This window comes from Nyctereutes procyonoides, unplaced genomic scaffold (genome assembly GCF_905146905.1).
Source record: "Nyctereutes procyonoides isolate TBG_1078 unplaced genomic scaffold, NYPRO_anot_genome, whole genome shotgun sequence".
Lineage (NCBI taxonomy): Eukaryota > Metazoa > Chordata > Mammalia > Carnivora > Canidae > Nyctereutes > Nyctereutes procyonoides.
The window spans coordinates 12,492,001-12,513,266 of record NW_026575139.1 but is presented as its reverse complement, the minus strand read 5'-3'; the positions used below and the strand labels follow the sequence as shown (position 1 = coordinate 12,513,266).

Sequence of the window (21,266 nt, the reverse complement as noted above, 5' to 3'; positions counted from 1 at the left end):
GCCATTTAGTTCTCAAAGCCTTTGGTATGCTATTTCAAATTAGTTTCAACCACATGCAGTGTAACAGTGAGTCTGGGACATCAACTATAACTCTTTAAGATCCCTTTCTTGAGCTCCCTGCTCTCCATAAATTACCCCACTCTCCATTTCCCAGGGGCTCTTCTTCATTGTACAATGACTAGAAGTCCAGAGTATGAACCTCTGTACATTGTCATGCACTTCCTACAATTGGTTCTGACTCTGGGCAAAACGTATTTGGCCTATGTTTTAATTGATTTATGAGATTACTGCATTGTGAGAGTTCTTGATATATTCTGGATATGATTATTTTCTCAAATATATGTTCTATACATGTTTCCCAGTTTGTGAACTGTCTTTCCATTTTCTTTTTTTTTTTTACTTTTTTTAAATTTTATTTATTTATGATAGTCACAGAGAGAGAGAGAGAGAGATAGAGAGAGGCAGAGACATAGGCAGAGGGAGAAGCAGGCTCCATGCAGGGAGTCCGACGTGGGATTCGATCCCGGGTCTCCAGGATCGCGCCCTGGGCCAAAGGCAGGCGCTAAACCACTGCGCCACCCAGGGATCCCCCATTTTCTTAATGGTATCATTTAAAGAGCAAAAGATTTTAATGTTTTAAAGAAACTTTTTATTTTGGACTAATTTTAGATTCATAAAGTAACAAAAATAGTACAAACAGTTCTCTTATATCCCTCACCCCACTGCCCTAATATCCCTAACCCCACTGCCCTAATCTTGCACAACCTTAGTACGATCTTGATCAACCTTAGTATGATCAGAAAGAAGAACTTAACATTAGTACTCTACCACCCTCCAAACTATTCAAAATTCACCATTTTTTTAAGTTTTTTTTTTTTTTCTGTTTCATGATCCTATCCAGGATCCCAGGCTGCATTTAGTTGTTATTTCTCATTAGCAACTTCAGTCTCTGTAACAGTTCCTTTGATCTTCCTTGTGTTTCATGATGGTCACTTCTGAAGAGTACTCATCAGTTATCTTATAAACTGTCACTCAATTTGGATTTGTAACATGTTTTCCCATGACTGGAGTAAGGGTATGCATTTTTAGCAAGTCTACTACAAAAACTGTATTTCTTCTCACTGAATCCTATCAAGGAGTTCATCAATTAAGGATGTCAATATGTATTAATACTGATGATGTGTACTTCAATTCCTTGGATAAGTTGGTGTTCGCAGGGTTTCTTCACTGCAAAGTTACTACTTTGTAGTTTCTCTTTGTAGTCAATATGCATTTTAGGAGAGATGCTTTGAGCCTAAACAAAACCTGTTTCTCCTTAAACTTTCACTCACTAATTTTAGCATCCATTGCCAGCCCTTGCTTGAAATAGTACTACTGTAATATTCAACTTTTGTGATCCTCTTATTTCCTTCTTTTATTTTACATTAATTGGAATTCTACCATCAGAGAGAAATATCTTTTTTTAAAAAAAGATTTTATTTATTCATGAGAGACACATAAAAAGAGAGAGAGAGAGAGAGGCAGAGACACAGGCAAAGGGAAAAGCAGGCTCCATGCAGGGAGCCCGATGTGGAACTCGATCCTGGGTCTCCAGGATCAGGCCCTGGGCTGAAAGCAATGCTAAACCGCTGAGCCACCTGGGCTGCCCTATCTTTTTAATTTTTAAAAAAGTGTTTTGAGTACACTTGACACACAATGTTACATTAGTTTCAAATGTACAACATAGTTTTTCAACTTCTCTATACATTATGCTACACTCACCACAAGTGTAGCTACCATCTGTCACCATACAACACTAGGACAATATCACTGAGTATATTCCCTATGCTGTGTCTTTTATTCCCCTGACTTATTCAGTGCACAAATGGAAGCCTGTATTCCTCATTCCCCCTCACCTATTTTGCCCATCCCCCTACCTCTTTTCCCTCTGGTGACCATCAGTTTGCTCTTGTATTTTTAGGTTTGATTCTGCTTTGCGTTTGTTCATTTGTTTTTTAGATTCCACATATGAGTGAAGTCATGTGGTATATGTCTTACTTTACCCTCTAGGTCCATCCATATTTTTGCAAAAGACAAGATCTCATCCTTCTTTATGGCTGTGTAGTATTTCTCTGTGTGTGTCTATACCACATCTTCCTTATTCATTCATCTATCAATGGACACTTAGCTTGCTTTTATACTGGCTATTGTAAATAATGCTGCAATAAACATAGGGTTTCATGTATCTTTTAGAATTAGTGTTTTTGTTTTCTTTGGGTAAATACCTACTAGGAATTATTGAATCATATGGTATTTCTATTTTTAATTTTTTGAGGAACTTTCCTACTGTTTCCACAGTGGCTATACTAACTTACATGCCTGCCACCAATACACGAGGGTTCCTTTTTCTCCATATCCTCACCAACACGTGTTATTTCTTGTCTTCTTTATTTTAGCCATAGGAAGAACTATATTTGATATCTTATTTGTTTAATCCATTATTTTTAAATTTTTATTTATTAATGAGAGACACACAGAGAGAGAGAGACAGAGGTAGAGGTAGAGGGAGAAGCAGGCTGCATGCAGGGAGCCCGACATGGGACTCGATCCTGGGTCTCCAGGATCACATTCTGGGCTGAAGGCAGCGCTAAACTGCTGAGCCACCAGGCTGCCCTTAATCCACTATTTATATCAGCTGAATTCACAGATTCAAGGGTCAATAACAAATTTTTTCTGTAAAGTGACAGATAGTAAATACTTTAGGCTTTGCATGCCATACAACCTGTATTACAACTACTCAACTCTGCTATTATAATGTTAAATCAACCATGGACAAATATGTAAACCATGCATTCTCAATGGGAGCAATATTACTTCAATGGGGTTTTGTAAAAATTGGTCCTTGTGTGAAGGTCTATTTTTATGAATAAGCAGAGATACAAATATGGTACATAGATTAATATACAGTATATCTGTGGTTACAGAATTTTGTCATGTGTTGGAGCAATTAAGGGAAAAAAAATACCTAAAAGGGCTTCTTAGAGGGACTATTTTAAAAAGGTTGCAAAAAAGGGGGTACCTAGGTGGCTCAGTTGGTTAGGTGTCTGACTTTTGATTTCAGCTCAGATCATGATCTCGGGGTTGTAGGATCTCTCTCTCTAAAATAAATAAATCTTTTTTAAAAAGTTTGCAAAAATGTTTGTTTTCCAGTAACATCTGATTTACAAAAATAGGTGGCCCACAGTCTGTTGTTTTGATAATTCCTGTTTTATACTATGGGTTAAAATTCAATACTATAATTATTTATCTTATAGTTCAAATGTTCCATCTTTGACCTTCAGGAGATCCTTCAGGTTGGCTCCCTTATTTTTTCAACAAGCCACCATCTCTTCTGCATTTACCTACTTGAGGCACCACAATATATTTAAGGCTCATCTAGTACTCTTCCTGCTGCAGTCCTGTAATTAACTGCTTTTCTAGGAAGCCCTAGTTTCTTTTATTGGAGAATGGCATTTAGAGAACAAGATCCGGGGAGTCAATGTGGTCATTGTTACTGGAGTGTTATTCCTTCAAGACTATAGACAGAACTAGGAAATCTATGTTTGTATACTAACCCATTATATGCAAAAATCTATACTCTGTTTCTATGTGTATATCTATCTAAAAATCATTAATTCATATTGATACCTCTGATTCTAATCTAAAACCACAAGGTTCACTGAGAACTTCTTCCTTTATGTATAACTTCTTCAAGAGTAAAAATTAGCCTTTCATGATCTAAAGCCTATTTACTTATTTAAGTGTAATATATACAAAGTTGTTTCAGAATTGCTAGCCCTGTGAGAAACAATTTTACTAACTAGATTATACCATTATCTATCAGGTTTTTTATCTTTATCCTCACAGTATTCAGTCAAGATACTGTTTTTATGTTTTTTTTTTTTTTTTTTTTTTTAGGTTAAGTTGCTCCCTGCAAAGCTCAGTGATAGAGAAGAAAGAGCTTGCAAAATTGTAGGTAGAATTTTTCTCTTTTTACTTAAAGTTATCGTATAGTCTTGCTATTCTCTGTTTAAGTAATGGTAAGGCTAAGGCTTTGCACATAAATTTCATATTTGTGAAGTGATTTTGCATTGTTTGGGAAAGAGATTTTGGAAGATCACTTACAACACACCCACCACTGTCTTCAGTTACCTGGAAGTTTGAGAAGTTTTAATTTTATTGATGTTCAAAATTTATAATTTCCTTTTCATGTCATCTATTTTATGCCCTGTTTCCTATATTTTTAATAGAAATTTTAGTGTTATCTTTGATATTTAAGATATATGATGCAATTTGAGTTAAAGTTGTATATAGTGAGATATAGTTGGAGTTCATTTTCTTCTCCATATGGATATTTGATTGTTTTTAAAAACATTTCTTGAAAAGGCTGTCTTCTGAACATATTTTATATGCTAATAGGAATCATCTAGAAGAATTATCAAAAATATTGATATAGGTGAATGAGGAGAATCTCTGGAGCAGGCAAAAAAGGGCAAGATCTCATGCACACATGAAAGGATTAATATTAGATGGGAAGGATTAATATTAGATGGGAGCTGGATGTACTGCTGATATGTAGGTGAAATCTGAAAGTTCTGATGGCTCCAATATTCTTTTTCCTTTTTTTTTAAGTGACAGTGTAGATTTATTCTGGAATATCTATCATAATCACGACTCATTTCTGCTAACACCCCCATAAGTAGTTAAACCTTAGACTAAAATTTAAAATGGTGCATCCTTAATTCACTATATACTGATTTCCAAGTAATCAAATTCATTAGCATTACTAAGCAATTAACTAAAATTTCCCTTCCTCACAAAGATTTATTACCTGGAGTATAGTATTAAGGAATAAAGACTCTGTAAATGACAAACCACTCAAAATTTACTTCTACTCATAGCGGTAGGCACTTTCATCTCAGACCAAATAACATAGGAACTGACAGAAACGTGAACCATCTTCTTTATTACTAGAAGTCTATATTGAGATAAAGTCACCCCACAAGTCTGTTTGCCAGGGCCAGGCTTAGGGCTGAGCTGGGCATACCGGGTAAGCAGATAAAAAACACATGGCTCCACTGTGTTAACGTTCTTTAACCCAGGCTGTGCAACTGCCAACAAATAGTGTGAACTCGTAGCAAGTTCTCCAACTTTAATTTCTTCTGGTTAATGTTTCCCCACTAGTTAATTACAGTGAGAACTAGAACCCAAGCTGTCTGACTCCCAATTTTGGTGTTCTTTCTCTGCTAGGATATCCTTGTCATGGATCTGAAAGGGATACTGGAAATAAATAGTTGCACTGGTGGAATCTGAATGCAAGAGCTGTAGGCCTTGGAACTTATTTTACATTACACCCTGGGCTTCTGGAATCTGAGTCCAGGCTGGTTCCAATTTTCTTAATGAGAAAGAAAGCATGGGTGTTTTTCTAGTTGTTCTTGGAGTCAATATTACAGTTAAGTTGTATTCTATATATTGCCTAGTATATTGCAGAACATACAGTAGAACTCAACAACACAGATGAAAAAGTTCAGAAACAGACCCCTATGAAATAATCAACAGATATTTGACAAAGGAGCAAAAGCAATAAAATGGAACAAAAATAGTCTCCTATTCCACAAATAGTGCTAGAACTGGACAACCACATGCAAAAAGTGATTCTAAACACAGACCTTACAAACCTTCACAAAAAGTTAACTCAAAATGTATAATAGACCTAAAGATAAAACAAAAAACTATAAAATTCCTAAAAGACAACATAGGGAAATACCTAGGTATGGTAGTGTCTTTTTAGATACAACACCAAACACATGATACATGTAAGAAATAACTGATAAAAAAAAGAAATAATTGATAAACTGGACTTCATTAAAATAAAGTTTCTGCTCTATGAAAGACAACATGAAGAACGTTTGAAGACAAGCCACAGACTGGGAGAAAACATTTGCAAAAGACACATCTGATAAAGAACTGTTATCCAAAACATACAAAGACCTCTTAAAACTCAACAATAAGAAAGTAACTCATTTACAAATTAGGCCAAAGATCTTAACAGACCCCCTCATCAAAGACATACAGATGGCAAATAAGCATATGAAAAGATGCTTCACATCATATGACAGCAGGGAAATGCAAATCACAACAAGATATCACTACATGCCTATTAGAATGGCCAAAATCCAGAACACTGACAATGCCAAATGCTGACAAGCATGAGCAAAAGACACTTTCATACATTGCTGGTGGGAATGCAAAATGGTATAGCCACTTTGGAAGACAGTTTGGTGGATTCTTATAAAACTAAACATACTGTTACCATACAATCCAGCAATTGTGTTCTTTGGTATTTACTCAAAGGAGTTAAAAACTTCTGTCTACCAAAAACCTGCACAAAGAGGTTTATAAGGGCTTTAATTCATTATTGCCAAAACTTGGAAGCAACCAAGATGTCCTTCAGTAGGTGAATGGATAAGTGAACTTGGTACATTCAGACAATGAAATATTATTTAGCACTAAAAGGGAATGAGCTATCAAGCCAAGAAAACACATGGAGGAAACATAAATGCAAATTAAGTGAAAGAAGTCCATCTGAAAAGGTTACATATTGTATTATTCCAACTACAGGACATTCTGGAAAAGGCAAAAACTATGGAGATGGTAAGACTATCAGCTTGGGGGGGGGCGGAAAGGAAGTCAGGAAGTGAAGTAAACAGGCAGAGCACAGAGGACTTTTAGGTCGGTGAAAATACTCTATATAACGATAGACATATGTCACTGTACATTTGTCCAAACCCACAGAATATATAACACCAAGAGTGAACCCTAAGGTGAACTATGGATTTTGAGTGATTATGTGTTAATGCAGGTTCATCCTTGGTAAAAAGTGTACTCATCACTTATGAGTGATGTTGATAATGGGGAGGCTATGCATGTGTGGGGCTGATGGTATATGGGAAATCTATACCTGCCTCTCAATTTTGGGGTAAACTTAAAACTTAAAAAAAAAAAAAGACTTTTAATACATGTATTAAAAAATACTTTCGATACATGTATCAAAAAGGCTTAAAAAGAGGGACCCCTGGCTGGCTCAGTCAATACAGCATGTGACTCTTGATCTCAGGGTCATGAATTCAGGTCCCACACTGAGCACAGAGCTTTAAAAAACAAGAAAGAAAAGAAGAAAAGAAAAGAAAAAAAAGAAAAGAAAAGAGAAAAGAGAAAAGAGAAAAAAGAAAAAAGAAAAAAGAAAAAAGAAAAAAGAAAAGGAAAGGAAAGGGAAAAGAAAAGAAAATGCCTAAAAGGAAACGTCTAAAACACAATAGCAGGGTGCCTGGGTGGCTCAGTCTGTTAAGTGTCTGCCTTTGGCTCAGGTCATGATCCCAGGCTCCTGGGACCAAGTCTTGCATCAGGCTCCCTGCTCAGTGGAGAGTCTGCTTCTCCCTCTACCTCTCCCCTGCTTTTGATCTCCCTCTTTCATGTTCTCTCAAATAAATAAATAAATAAATAAATAAATAAATAAATACATACATAAATAAATACATAAATAAATAAATAAATAAATAAATAAATAAATAAATAAATAAATAACTTTTAAAAATGTTTTTTTAAAAACCACAATAGTAGTATCTCCACAGATTGTAAGATCATGGGTAAATATTTTTCTAAAGCTTTCAATTTTCTATAATTGTAGTCTATAGTATATATCACTAATTTAAAAAATATAACAACTACTCTTGGTGGGGGGGCTATAAAGCCTCTCATACTCATTATGGCAACCTCAGACCCCTATGTAGTCTTTTCATGGTTACAAAAGCTGCCCTTTGCAAGTGCATGTCATCTGAATCTAACATTAAGGTGACAGGTAACATTTCTTACCATGCTAGTAGTGCCACCTTCTGTAGTGTTTTATGTGTTAAATACATTGTCCACAGGTTAACTATTAATTAGAAAAGTCACACTGCAACCAAGTAATGATGACTAGTCTGTAGATTCTGTCGTTAGTTATCACCTATGTTGCCAAGCCTTAGAATGGCCCTTCACTTTCCATTTCTGGTTGGGAATTTATACCCAGCTCCCCAATCAACCATCTGCAAAGATATGGACTCTGAGGTGGCTAGACTTGGTTACATCATCATCTTGTTGCTAATTTAAATAATACCACGAGCAACATCAAGTAAAAACTACAAAATTCTTTAGAGTGACTGTCTGTGGCAACTGCAATTATGCTCCAAAGACTTAACTGGATATGCAACGAGAGCTTCCACACTAGAGGCAGTGGTGTCTAGTACTGTATATCTCCTGACCAAGAAAGAGAGTCCTCCCACAGTGATGAAAAGAGCTTCCAATGGATTTGGGGCAAAGAATGGATGTCCTTTACATCAGGAGGTGAAGTAGGTACATGATTCATAGGAAGAGCAGCAGGATTTCCTTGACAAGGTGACTGCACATTTAGCTCATCTAATTGATTTGGGAAATAGTCTATGTACACTTCTCTTGCCATCAATTTATTTCTGGATCTTTAATTTCAATTGGGTGTTCCCTGTTATGCCACATCCCATGCTTCTGGCACCATGACAATGACCTTCCATTTTCTTAGGCTCCATCAAGAGGTTGATATCATTCATACTGTGGTAATGATACAATCCAGAATTCTCACTTCTCATCCAACCTCTCTGCCTTATCCCTTATTCCCCAGCCTCTGGATTAAAGTAAAATCAGGTATTCTCCTCCTAACTATGAAGAAAAAGGTAATTTTTAGAGTGAAATCTGAGTTAACAACTCCTACAATCACAATCTTGTTTGCCAATCCAGCGTTATGAGCTGCCCATCCCAGAAGAAAAAAAATTAAGAATTTTGTGGTGTTATGAAATGAGCCTGCCTATGGACTCCAAAAAAAGCTAGATCCAGGGTGCAATGTCCATCTTTGGTCATGCCTATCCCCTCATTCCAGTAATTGACCAACATTTAGGAGTTAGTGTTTTTCCCCTATGCTTACTACTTCAGATAGATATGCATGCCAGTGTCTTAAAATGGGTCTTATGTGACCTTTTAACAATCCAATCCACCCTTAAATTACATTGACCAAAGAGGGTAATACTTTAGATAGGAAATGCAAAAGCTATTAAGGCCTTTGTACCAGTTCTTAGTGTTTTTGGCCAACATGGAGATGCCATGTACCACTTATAATTAGATTAGATACACAACTGATGAATTACTGAAAACTACATCTGAAACTAATAATGTACTATATGTCAGCTAATTGAATCTAAATTAAAAAATAGTATTAAAAATACATATTAAAAAATAAATAACACTGTATCCAAAGCAGCTTGTTTATGCTGGTTAGGTGTCATCCCATGCCAGTGCTATGCTGCCTCAGAATACTGATCCACACTGAGACACAATGGAGAACTTGCTGGCCTTTAGGACTGAAGTCAGTCTGGCTATTAGTGGTTGCTTTATCCTTGGGTATTGGCAACATGAGGCAACAGCCTACAAAACACAGCATCTCAGCTACCTTCTCTGACTGGACATGAACTTAGTGTGCTGTCTGAACTGTCCATGCAAACACATCCACTTTAGAATTTCATAGGGTGGGGATGACCTGTTCTTTTAATATATTTATGTTCCGTATCAAATATTAAAATATTTGGTCTATATCTGAGTGCAGATTCTGGCTCTAAATGGAATTTATTAATGTACAATCTTGGGCCTTCCATGGTCCAAATTATTTAGGCAAACCCACTGCCACTGTTTCTTGAGTGTGTTGAAATCATCACCTGGGCACTGGGTTATCCCTTACTTGATACCATCCAGGATGCACATAATTTTGCCCATTAAGTGAAATATTTAGGTCCCAAGTGAGTGAGCATTTTTCTGGACTGATGATGCATGATATCTTTCGTTTCAGTGGTTCAAATCCTTGATGATACTGAGCAGATCCACCCACAGAAAACCATACTGAGGATTGCTTTGTTGTTACCCCCCAAACATGGAGATTTATGCTATCTAACATGGGAGGACCTTAGGTAAAAGGTCGAAAGTTTTGTTTTGTTTTAAGATTATTTATTTATTCATGAGAAACACAGAGAGGAGAGAGAGAGAGGCAGAGACACAAGCAGAGGGAGAAGCAGGCTCCATGCAGGGAGCCCAACATGGGACTCAATCCCAGGACTCCAGGATCACACCTTGGGCCGAAGGTGGCACTAAACTGCTGAGCCTCCCGGGCTGCCCAGGTCAAAAGTTTTTAAAGGGATCTCAATAACTTAGCAAATTATCCATATCGTTATATAATGCATAATAGTAAATGAATAAATTTGACCAGGCTCTGAGTTTTTTTTCAGGTTGATGTCCTAGCCCACCAGCTAAATGTGGATTACTGCTATGTTTACAGCAGTGGTTTTCAACCTCAGCTGCATTAGAATCATCTAGGAAGCTTAAAATTTTAAATCACAAGCAAACAACAAAGAAACTATACTTGAGACCTACCCTAAACAAAATAAATCAGAATTTCCAGAGATGAAGATTCAGCCACTGGTGGTTTTGTTATGTTTGCTTTGTTTTTAATTGTCCAAGTGATTCTAATATGTAGCCAGGGTTGAGAAGTTTTCAAACTTTAGACTGTATCACTGTAACCTGAAGGTGATTAAAATAGATTGCTGGGTCTTACCTATACCTACAGTTTCTGATTAGGTCTGGGGCAAAGCCTGAAAATCTGTAGTTCTAACAAGTTTCCAGATGATGCTGTGCTGTTGATTCAAGGAACACACTTTGAAAACCACTAATCTAGAGCATGCTTTTCAATTTTTAATACATTTACTAATGATCTGAGAATGTTAAAATAGTCTAATTTAGTAGGTCTGGGGTGAAGTCTGAGATCTGCATTTTTTTTTAAAGATTTATTTATTTGAGAGAGAGAGCATGCACAAATGGGAGGCAGCGTGGGTAGAAGCAGAGAAAGAGAGGAGTGACGCAGACTCCCTGCTGAGCACAGAGCCTGACACAGGGCTCCATTCCATGACCCTGAGATCATGACCTGAGCAGAAAATCAAGAGGCAGAGATTTTTTTTTAAATTTTTTTTAAATTTATTTATTTATGATAGTCAGAGAGAGAGAGAGAGAGAGAGAGAGAGAAAGAGAGGCAGAGACACAGGCAGAGGGAGAAGCAGGCTCCATGCACCAAGAGCCCGATGTGGGATTCGATCCCGGGTCTCCAGGATCGCGCCCTGGGCCAAAGGCAGGCACCAAACCGCTGCGCCACCCAGGGATCCCCAAGAGGCAGAGATTTAAAGGACTGAGCCACCCAAGCATCTAGAGACCTGCATTTCTAATGAGCTCCCAGGTGATGCTGAAGCTGGTCTGAGGCCCACACCTTTGAGTAACAACAAGTTGGAGCTGCCAGTCATGTGTCAGTTATCACACAGACTAGAAGCTGCTGGAAAAATCCTAAAGAAGGCCAGTTTTGTATACTAATAATGAAGTGACTCATTTTGACTTCTTCCTGCTTATCCCTGTTCCAGTGACCATCAGTGATCACCTGGACATACACAGTCCCCTGGAAAGTCTTCTGATTACAATGCAATTATTATAAAATAGCTAACATCTCCACTAAGGTGAAGAATTCCTCACCCTACTTGCTATAGCTGATCACTTCCTTCTCCTAATATACTCTTTTCACTGACTTCCATAACCGCACATTTTCTTGGTTTTCCTCCTGCCTCTCTGGTCACATTTTTTATCAGTTCTTTTTCAAATTATATATTTAAATGTCAGAGTGCCACAGAAATTCATTTTTTTAGATCCTTTCTCCATCTACTCCCTCAGTGATCTCATTTAGGTTCATGGCTTTATTAAATATTATCTATATAATAATGACACTTCAATTTATAGCAGCTTAGACTTCTCCCCTGAATTATAGACACATATGTTCAACTGCTAATTTACAATTCTATTTGACTAGTAGTATCTCATATGGAACACTTCTAAAACAAAGCTCATGATCTTTCTTTGCTCCCAAAAGAGAAAATTTACCCTTCCCACAGTCCTTCCCAATTCAGTAATTAGCAATTCCATTCTTTCTGTTGTTTCAGCCCAAACCACAATCATCACTGATCTTTCTTTTCTGTCGCAAGTTATATCTGATCCATCAGCAAATCATGTTGCCTCTATATCTGACCCTTCCTCACGATTAGCACTGTTACATTCTGGTCCAAGCCACACATATCTCTTGGCTAGATTAATGCTACAGTCTTCTAAGTAGCCTCTCTTCTTCCATCCTGCCCCTCTCCCTCAGTCTGTTCTCAACATCGAAGCCAGAGTGACCTTGTTAAACCCTTAAGTCAAATTATGTCTCTAACTTGGTTAAAGTGTTCCAATAACTTCCAATAATCAAATGGGAAGGATAAAATAAAATCCTCCCAGCCCAAAAGGTCCTATGCAATCTGTCCTACCACCATCACTTCAGCAGACCTCATTTCTTACTAATATCACCCAAATGCATTGCACTCCAGCCACACTAACTTTCTTACTTTGCCTCACACACATGAGGCATCCCACCTCAGGGCTTTTGCACATGATAGTTCCTTTGCCTGAAATGTCCTTCCTTTATAATAACCACACATCAGCACATTCCCTTATCTCCAAATCTCTACTTTAGTGTTACCTTTATACTTTACAGTGAGGCCTTCCTGGCTACCTCTCTCTAAACTCTTCCCAAGAGTCTCTAGTCTCTGCCTCACTTTCTTTTTGTTGTTGTTTTTTAAGCCCTTCTACACAATATATATAGTTGGGCCTTGAACTCAGATCAACTTATATGCAGATTTTTTAAAATCAGTATACTATGGTACCATAAATGTATTTACTCTTTCTTAGGATTTTTTTTTCCTTAGAATTTTCTTAATAACCTTTTTCTCTTAGTTTACCTTATTGTAAGGATACAGTATAAAATACGACATACAAAATGTGTGTTAACTATTTACAGTATTGGTAAGGTTTCTGGTCAATAGCAGGCTGTTAGTACTTACCTTTTGAGGGAGTCAAGTTATATGCAGATTTTCAACTGTATAGGAGAATCAGCACCCCTAACCCCTGCATTGTTCACAGGTCCATTGCATATATATATATATATATATACTGTATACTATACATACTCTATATATGTGTATATATACACCAGATAATATATTTGTTTATTCTGCATCTCCCCCAAGTAGATATAAATTCCATGAGGGTAGAGAATTTCATGTTTGATTCATTGCTGTAACTATCTACAATGCTAAGAATAGCCCCTGGTAAATAATAGGTACTCAATAAATATTTGCTGAAAGAATATGTAAACCAAGAAATACCTATTTCTATGCTAAGATGTGTCCCAAATGCCACTGACGAAAGAAGCTTTTAAGAAGGTGAGAGTGACCAATGTGGCAGATGATGATAAATCAAAAAAGATGAAAACAGAGTTGGCCAATGGATATGGTAATGTGGAGATCATTGGTGACCTTGACAAGAGTCGCTATGGTGAAACAGAAAGGCTGAAGAAACGGAAAGGACTGAAAGGGAGAAAAAGAGGCACCTGAGTGGCTCAGTCGATTGAGCATCTGACTCTTGGTTTCAGATCAGGTCGTGATCTCAGAATCATGGGACTGAGCCCTGCTCAGCACAGAGTCTGCTTGGGATTCTTCCTCTCCCTCTCTCCCTCCTGTTTCTGTGCTCTCTCTCTAAAATGGATAAATAAATCCTTAAAAAAAAAAAAAAAAGAACTGAAGAGGATGAGTACAAATAACTCCTCCAAATATTCTCTCTTAACATGAAACCACATATGTGGAACACTTCTAAAACAAAGCTCATCATTTTTTCCACATACCTTCCCAAGATGCTATTACTCTCATTCATTTCTTTTGAAGACATTTTCTCCTGTTTTCCTTAAAGACCCAATTTAGGTATTATATTCACTAAGAAACATCATTTGAACTGTTATGTCCCTATGTACATATAAGATTATAGGTATATGAGTGCTATCTCTAGTACACATAGTATCCTAAGTAATTCTTTACTTGACTGTGTCCTTAAACTCAGAATATAAGGCAGGACCCTTACACAAAGTTAATACTCAATAAATATAGGTATCTCCCATTTTTTGAAAGTTCACATCACACCACCTTACTTTTACAAAAGACATACATTAGTACCTGTTTTCACTAACTGAAAAGAATCTGAAAAGGAATTTAGCTTTTACAAAAAAGTCGAAAAGCAAAAATAGCGTTTTACTGCAAGCTGTTACAAAGCGTGCACTCCAAACGGAGCAAGTGGCCCCGGCAAAGCTCCTTGCTTGGAACGACATTCAGCATCCCAGCATCAAGCTGTCATAGCTTTGAACTATGTCTGTGAGCATTTGTGCTTTATATCTCAATTTAGTTTGCGCATCTATTAGCAAGATGTGTCCTAAGGTATCAGAAAAGCTAAGAGAGTTATCTTTGGGTCTAGGAATGCACAAAAATTTTTCCATAGAAATTAATGGTAACTGTTTTATTTATTAATTAAATGCTTTACACCATTTTGGTGTACAAAAGGTTTCATGGGAACATGCTACTTTCAGATAGCAAAAGAAACATATATTTCTTTGAGGTGCAAAAAGCCTTGAACAGTAAGTTCTTAATCGTTCTAAGAATTTATTATTTCATGTTTTCCTTCATTTATAACCAAAGTATACTTTGTTAGTTCCCTGCATATTCAATGAGACATTATAGTTATTATAATGGAAATCTAAAAATTTGACTTTTCCCTTAATAAAGATACATTTAATTTACATTTATGACAACTTGAACTATTATTCCAGATAATTCCTACCTTTCCCTGAAAACATCTCTTAATTTTATCCCTTATACAATGCAGTATTTGTAAAACAACCATAAATATTTTGATATTCAGACACATAAGATGAAATCTTACAGAATATAATCATTATATAGTCTGTGGAAGTTAAGCTAACCAAATTCTAGTAACCTAAATATAGGCACATTTTACTAAATGTATATATATTCTAATATTTTTGCAATTACACAGTGCTTAAGAAAATTATGGCATTAGGTTTGAAGGGAGGGTTTATATTCATTTCTCTAACTGCTAATGTTAAGAATTCCAAGCATGCGTGTTTTGGGATACAGGGTAGCAGTGTGCTTCCCAAAATGAATCATCTGGGGCACTTAAAAAAAATCTCTAGAATCCAATCCTAAAGGATTCTTAGTGTACCTGAGGAGAAGTCTAGAAAATTGGCAAAAAGCTCTTTTTTTAAAATTTTTTTTTAAATTTTTATTTATTTTATGATAGTCACAGAGAGAGAGAGAGAGAGAGAGAGAGAGAGAGAGAGGCAGAGACATAGGCAGAGGGAGAAGCAGGCTCCATGCATCGGGAGCCCAACGTGGGATTCGATCCGGAGTCTCCAGATCGCGCCCTGGGCCAAAGGCAGGCGCCAAACCGCTGCGCCACCCAGGGATCCCAGGCAAAAAGCTCTTTAAATGATCTTGATGATCAGCCAGGTTTGGAAGCATTGCCCATACATCTGAAGACATTAAACAACAAGTAGATTTGCAATAATTCCTTCCAAACCTTAAAAAGTTATACCTTTAACCCATATGAACACAAAAAAAATACTGATCCATCATAAAATCATCAGACATCCTGAACTGTTTTTCCAACCACAATTTGACTTGTATCATTCAATTCCTGTACCATAGAGATATTAAAAACCACTTTTACTAGATTATAGTGAGGCTTGATCAGTTTTTTGTTTTCTTTTTCTCACCAAATCCATCAGAGTCTACTGCTCAGCCACTGCTGGGGAGGAAAGCCAGGAGGCCAGGCTTCTCCTCACTCACCAGGTTTTTACTGGTCAACTGATCAGTTTTCTTACTTAAAGAGACCACCTACCACAACTGAAGAAAACAGTCATCATACTTTTGTCTAAAGAGGAAAAAAAAAGTAATATCTAGAAGTTATGAATAATTATCATTCTAACCTGCAACCATATAATATGGTATGTTCCCCAAAGTATTTCAGACACATTATGTAATTTAGGCTCATTACTACCTTGTAAGATCCACCAAGTTTAAAAAAAGGTAGGGGGGCACTTGGGTAGTTCAGTTGGTTAAGCTTCCAACTCTAGATTTCAGCTCAGGTCTTGATCTCAGAGTCCCAGGATGGAGCTCCTGTGGGGCCCTCTGTTGAGTGGGGAGTCTGTTTGTCCCTCTCCTCTGCCCTTCCCATTGGCCCCTGCTACACATAGGCGCTCTTTCTCAAATAATTAAAATCTTTTAAAAAAATTTTTCAGGCAGCCCCGGTGGCTTAGTGGTTTAGCGACGACTTCAGCCCAGGGTGTGATCCTGGAGACCTGGGATTGAGTCCCACATCGGGCTCTCTGCATGGAGACTGCTTCTCCCTCTGCTTGTGTCTCTGCCTCTCTCTCTGTGTTTCTCATGAATAAATAAATAAAATCTTAAAAAAAAAATTTCAATTCTGTACCTAGAAAATAAGCAATGGGCAGAGGCAGTTCAAAGTGGAAGTTCACTTATGTAAGAAAACCAGAGGTAAGTACCACTAAGCTAACTCTAGCCCATCAATGGTTTTCACTGGTGACAAATGATTTGAAAATGGCAATATTCACCACTTCCAGAAAGAACCTGACAAAAAAGTGTTAGGAAGTAGCCAGAAAAATAGATTTTAAAGGTGCTTAGGTGGCTTAGTTAAGTGTCCAACTCTTGATCTTAGCTCAGATCTTTTTTTTTTTTTTTAAGATTTTATTTATTCACAAGAGACACACAGAGCAAGAGATGTAGGCAGAGGGAGAAGCAGGCTCCCTGCAGGGAACCTGATGTGGGACTCGATCCCGGGACCCCAGGATCACACCCTGAGCCAAAGGCAGATGCTCAATCACTGAGCCACCCAGGTGCCCCAGTTCAGGTCTTGATCTTTGCACAGGTCTTGATCTCAGGGTTGAGTTCAAGCCCCACCTAGTGTGGAGTCAGAAAAGAAAAGAAAAGAAGAAAAGAAAAGAAAAAAAGAAAAGAAAAAAGAAAAAAGAAAAAGAAAAAAGAAAAAGGAAAAGGAAAGGAAAGGAAAGGAAAGGAAAGGAAAGGAAAGGAAAGGAAAAAGGAAAGGAAAAGGAAAGGAAAGGAAAAAGGAAAGGAAAGGAAAGGAAAGGAAAGAAGGAAAGGAAAGGAAAGGAAAGGAAAGGAAAGGAAAGGAAAGGAAAGGAAAGGAAAGGAAAGGGAAAAGAAAATTTCAAGTTATTGCATCCTTTGGAAAAACACTTGGGAAAAGTTTCAAAATATACACCAAGCCATAGATGTACATCTTGTGCTAAAACTGGTAGTCTAGAATTTTATAATTTATTTTATAATTTAAACCTGTAATAAATACTTAATAGCTGGAGAATTTTATCAGTGTAACTGGAGACACAGGAAAAAAAAAAGAAAAATTGATCCTAAAATTCCTGTATTATTTCTGACACTGAAACAAATTTCTACATAATCTGTAGTACTGCAATAAGTATAATTAAAGGATAAATTACTAGAGAAGTATATATAGATATGTGGCAAAAAGAAGACAATTACAAGCAATGAAGATAAAATGATAAGACACGTCAGGTGGCCATATAGTATTTATATTTTCAAAACCTAAGGACAACCATCTGCTCATTCTGGAATAAACTTAGCCCCAGACTAAGTCATTTGACCAATAAATTCTATATAATTTTCAATCAAATATGGAAACAAAACATGATAAAAACAGTGTTGACTTTTTATTACTAAAGTTAACATTACATCAACATTGTTTTCCACCACATATCACATTTATTAGTATTACATTTTTTGCTGTGATATAATTGAAAAGTTCCTGGAGTAGTTCCTATACTTACATTTCAAACACTGAGTTGAAAAAAATTGAAAGGCTTGCAAATCTGATCTATTTCACAAACAAGAATGATCTGTGTCATTACTGTTTGAATTAAAATTTCCAGGGCCCTTTCACTGATTTTTAAGTTATAATTGCAGTATGGTATTAAATATTTGCCACCAGTTTCATGATGCTACATGATTCATATTTCACTACCCCATTCCAATTTTTTTGGGAAACCTTTTTGTTATAAATTATTTTAAGGATGAATCACTTGCATAAAATCATAAGCATGTATCCAATTATGGCAAAAATTAGTTTGTCATTTTGAGACATATGTATGGGCTGTGCAACTATACACACCAAAAGAAGACAAAAGCATTACTTTCCTTACCATTTACTGAAACACAATTACAAAAATTCAAGCAGTGTGACATAAAATATAGCTTTAACTGCTGCTGGAAGAACAAAACATAATTTACCCCATCAAATAAATCATATCTAGTTTCTGCTCTCAATTACCGGGGGGTAAAAACAAAATACAAATGCACCACGAGAAGACTTCAAAATCCTTCAGTCTACCCCACCTACTGAACTCAACCCAGCAAACTGAGTATCTGGAAGAAGGCTTCAGTCAAGGCGGCTTCAACTAAGTAAAAACTACACTTCTCTCTCTGTACCATAGGAGACCTAACACAAGGAAAAGAAAAGAAAAACTGGAAACGATTAAGCAAAAAGACAAAGGACGGGGTAAGTTCTACTCTTGGGGTGAGTAACAACCAATGAACAAAAACACCATTTCCTATTCCATAATCTCCAATTGTGGTCTCCTCATCTTTAACTCCATCTTGCTCTACCTTTGGGTCTCCTTTTCCTTCTTAGGGGACCACAGCTGTACAGAGATGCCAACGAGAAGAACAACTTTGTTATTTACAGAATTCAAATACCAGAGCATCTTGCCTACAAGATATCAAACCAAGATACTGGATTCGAAGTGCCCAATTTGAATCTTGTGAACCATAAATAAGGGAGTAAAACTGAGCAACCAAGTCAAATCATGGAATCTGTTAAAAAAAAAACAAAACAACGCAACAACAAAACAGAAGCAGCACACACACATTCTCAAAATGTTTTTGAATACAGTCTCCTTCTGTCAAGGACAACAATGTTGTGTTTGAAGTATAATCAGTGGCCTAGAATAATTGCTGCAGCTTTTAACTTTGTCAAAAAAAAAAAAAAAAAAGTTCTGCTGGGGAATCCTTGGGTGGCCCAGCGGTTTAGCGTCTGCCTTTAGTCCAGGGCGCGATCCTGGAGACCCAGAATCGAGTCCCGCGTCGGGCTCCCTGCATGGAGCCTGCTTCTCCCTCTGCCTGTCTCTCTCTCTCTCTCTCTCTCTCTCTCTCTCTCTCTCTGTGTCTCTCATAAATAAATAAAAATCTTAAATAAAAAAGAAAAAAGTGGGATCCCTGGGTGGCGCAGCGGTTTGGCGCCTGCCTTTGGCCCGGGGCGCGATCCTGGAGACCCGGGATCGAATCCCACATCGGGCTCCCGGTGCATGGAGCCTGCTTCTCCCTCTGCCTGTGTCTCTGCCTCTCTCTCTCTCTCTCTCTCTCTCTCTGTGTGTGTGTGTGTGTCTCTCTCATAAATAAATAAAAATCTTAAATAAAAAAGAAAAAAGTTCTGCAGAGACACTGATTGGAAATCACTGTTCAAACACACCGCTCACTAAAACGTAAGCAAGCATCGACGCCAATTTTGCGATAACGCCTGAGGAAGAATCAAAACGCGAAATAATAACAACCTGAATAAAACCCAACTTATTCAGGAGTAGAGACACGAGAGGATCGGAAATCGGTGGAGTCGTTGTCGGCTGCCTCCTCAGCGTGAGACCCTACCAAATTTCTGATTTCCAGGGACTCGCCTGAGGGCGGCCCGGGTTTCTTCCCCTCGCGGCCCGCCGCGGGAGGCGGTGAAACCCGAACTCGCTCCGCCGGCGGCGAAGCGCGCGCGCTTCCCGGGACCTATATTTGGGAGCCTCCAGCCTGCGGGGCTTTTCTCGGCCTCCTACGAGGAGGAAGGGTCGCCCGCTCCCGGCTGCCGTGAAGAACTCGTTGAACGAGAAATCTGCGGCGGGATCCAAGGGCATGAACGGCTACCGAGGGGACCTCCGCGCCGGTCGCCGTAGATGTGAAGAGGGGCCGAGGGGTGCGAAGCCCTGAGACCCAACGGGTGTCGCCAGGGCGGCTCCGGGCCCCGACGCGGGCGGGCGCCGTGTGGGGCGAGGCCCGCGAGCCGCCCCCGCGAGCCGCCCCCGCGAGCCGCCCCGCGAGCCGCCCGCAGGCCGCCGCCGCCCCCCCCGCCCCCCCCGCCCCCCCCGTACCTGATGATGTCGTCGCTGTGGCCGCGGTAGAACTTCTGCCGGTGCTCCCGCGGGCTGTACACCACGCCGACGCCCGCCACGAAGTACACGATCTCCTTGGCCGCCGTGTAGTAGAGGTTGTTGCGGCACTGGTGGCCCCGGTAGCCGTACACCCACTCGAGCCGCAGGTGGCAGTTCGGGGCGCTCCGGGCCGCCATGTCGGGGCGCCCACCCCGCCGCTCCGGCTCGGGCGAAGCAAGCACCCCCCGCGGGCGCGCGGCCGGGCGGCCGGGACTCCCCGCCTGCCGCGTCCTCTAAGCCGCGCCGGGCAGGTGCATGTCGCTTCTTCTGGCCGCCGCCGCCGCCGCCGCCGCCGCCGCCGCCTCAGCCCACGGGCGGGAGGAGAGCCCTCGCCTCGCGGAACATGCCGAGGGCCTCGGGCGCCGCCGGCCGCCAAGGGGGGCGCCGCGCACCCCGCGCCCGCCGCGGCTGCTCTCCGCCGCCCGCAGCGCCCCGGCTGGGAGCCGAGCCGAGCCGAGCCGAGCCGAGCCGAGCCGAGCCGAGCCGAGCGACGCCCCGCCCCCCGCCTCCACGCCTCAGCTCGCGGCCCCGGTCACCCGCGGCGTTCGCGCCCGGCCGCGGCCTCGCCTCTCGTCCCTCGTCCCTCGTCCCTCGTCCCTCGTCCCTCGTCCCTCGTCCCTCAGCCCCGCCGGCCCGCGCCGCGCGCCCCCGAGCGCAGAGAAGCAGCCGGCGCGGCCCCGCGCGGCCCCACCCCCAGCCGCGTCGCCGCCGCCGCCGCCGCCCGCGCCCGTTTGGCCCCGCCCCTCGCCGGCCGGGGACGCTGAGGGCGCCGGGGGGACGCTGAGGGCGCGGGGCGCCGCCGGGGCGCCGCCGGGGTCGGGGTGCCGCCGGGGTCGGGGTGCCGCCGGGGTCGCGCTCCCCCGGAGACCCGGCCGGTCCTGTCGGTCTGTCGGCCCTGCCGGGCGTGCCCCGCTGCCCTCAA

The 21,266-nt window shown here is 40.1% G+C and overlaps 1 protein-coding gene across 3 annotated transcripts in view; it reads right to left on the bottom strand.

Annotated features, from left to right (window-relative positions):
- Positions 1–20,503, bottom strand: part of EML5 (EMAP like 5) — a 184,044-nt gene extending 163,541 nt beyond the window's left edge. For all 3 annotated transcript variants that reach the window (XM_055303744.1, XM_055303745.1, XM_055303746.1), the window contains exon 1: positions 20,285–20,503. In XM_055303744.1, the coding sequence (XP_055159719.1) occupies positions 20,285–20,481 (197 nt within the window). In that variant the 5' untranslated portion in view covers positions 20,482–20,503. The remainder of the gene's footprint in view (positions 1–20,284) is intronic.
- Positions 20,504–21,266: the final 763 nt, after the last annotated feature.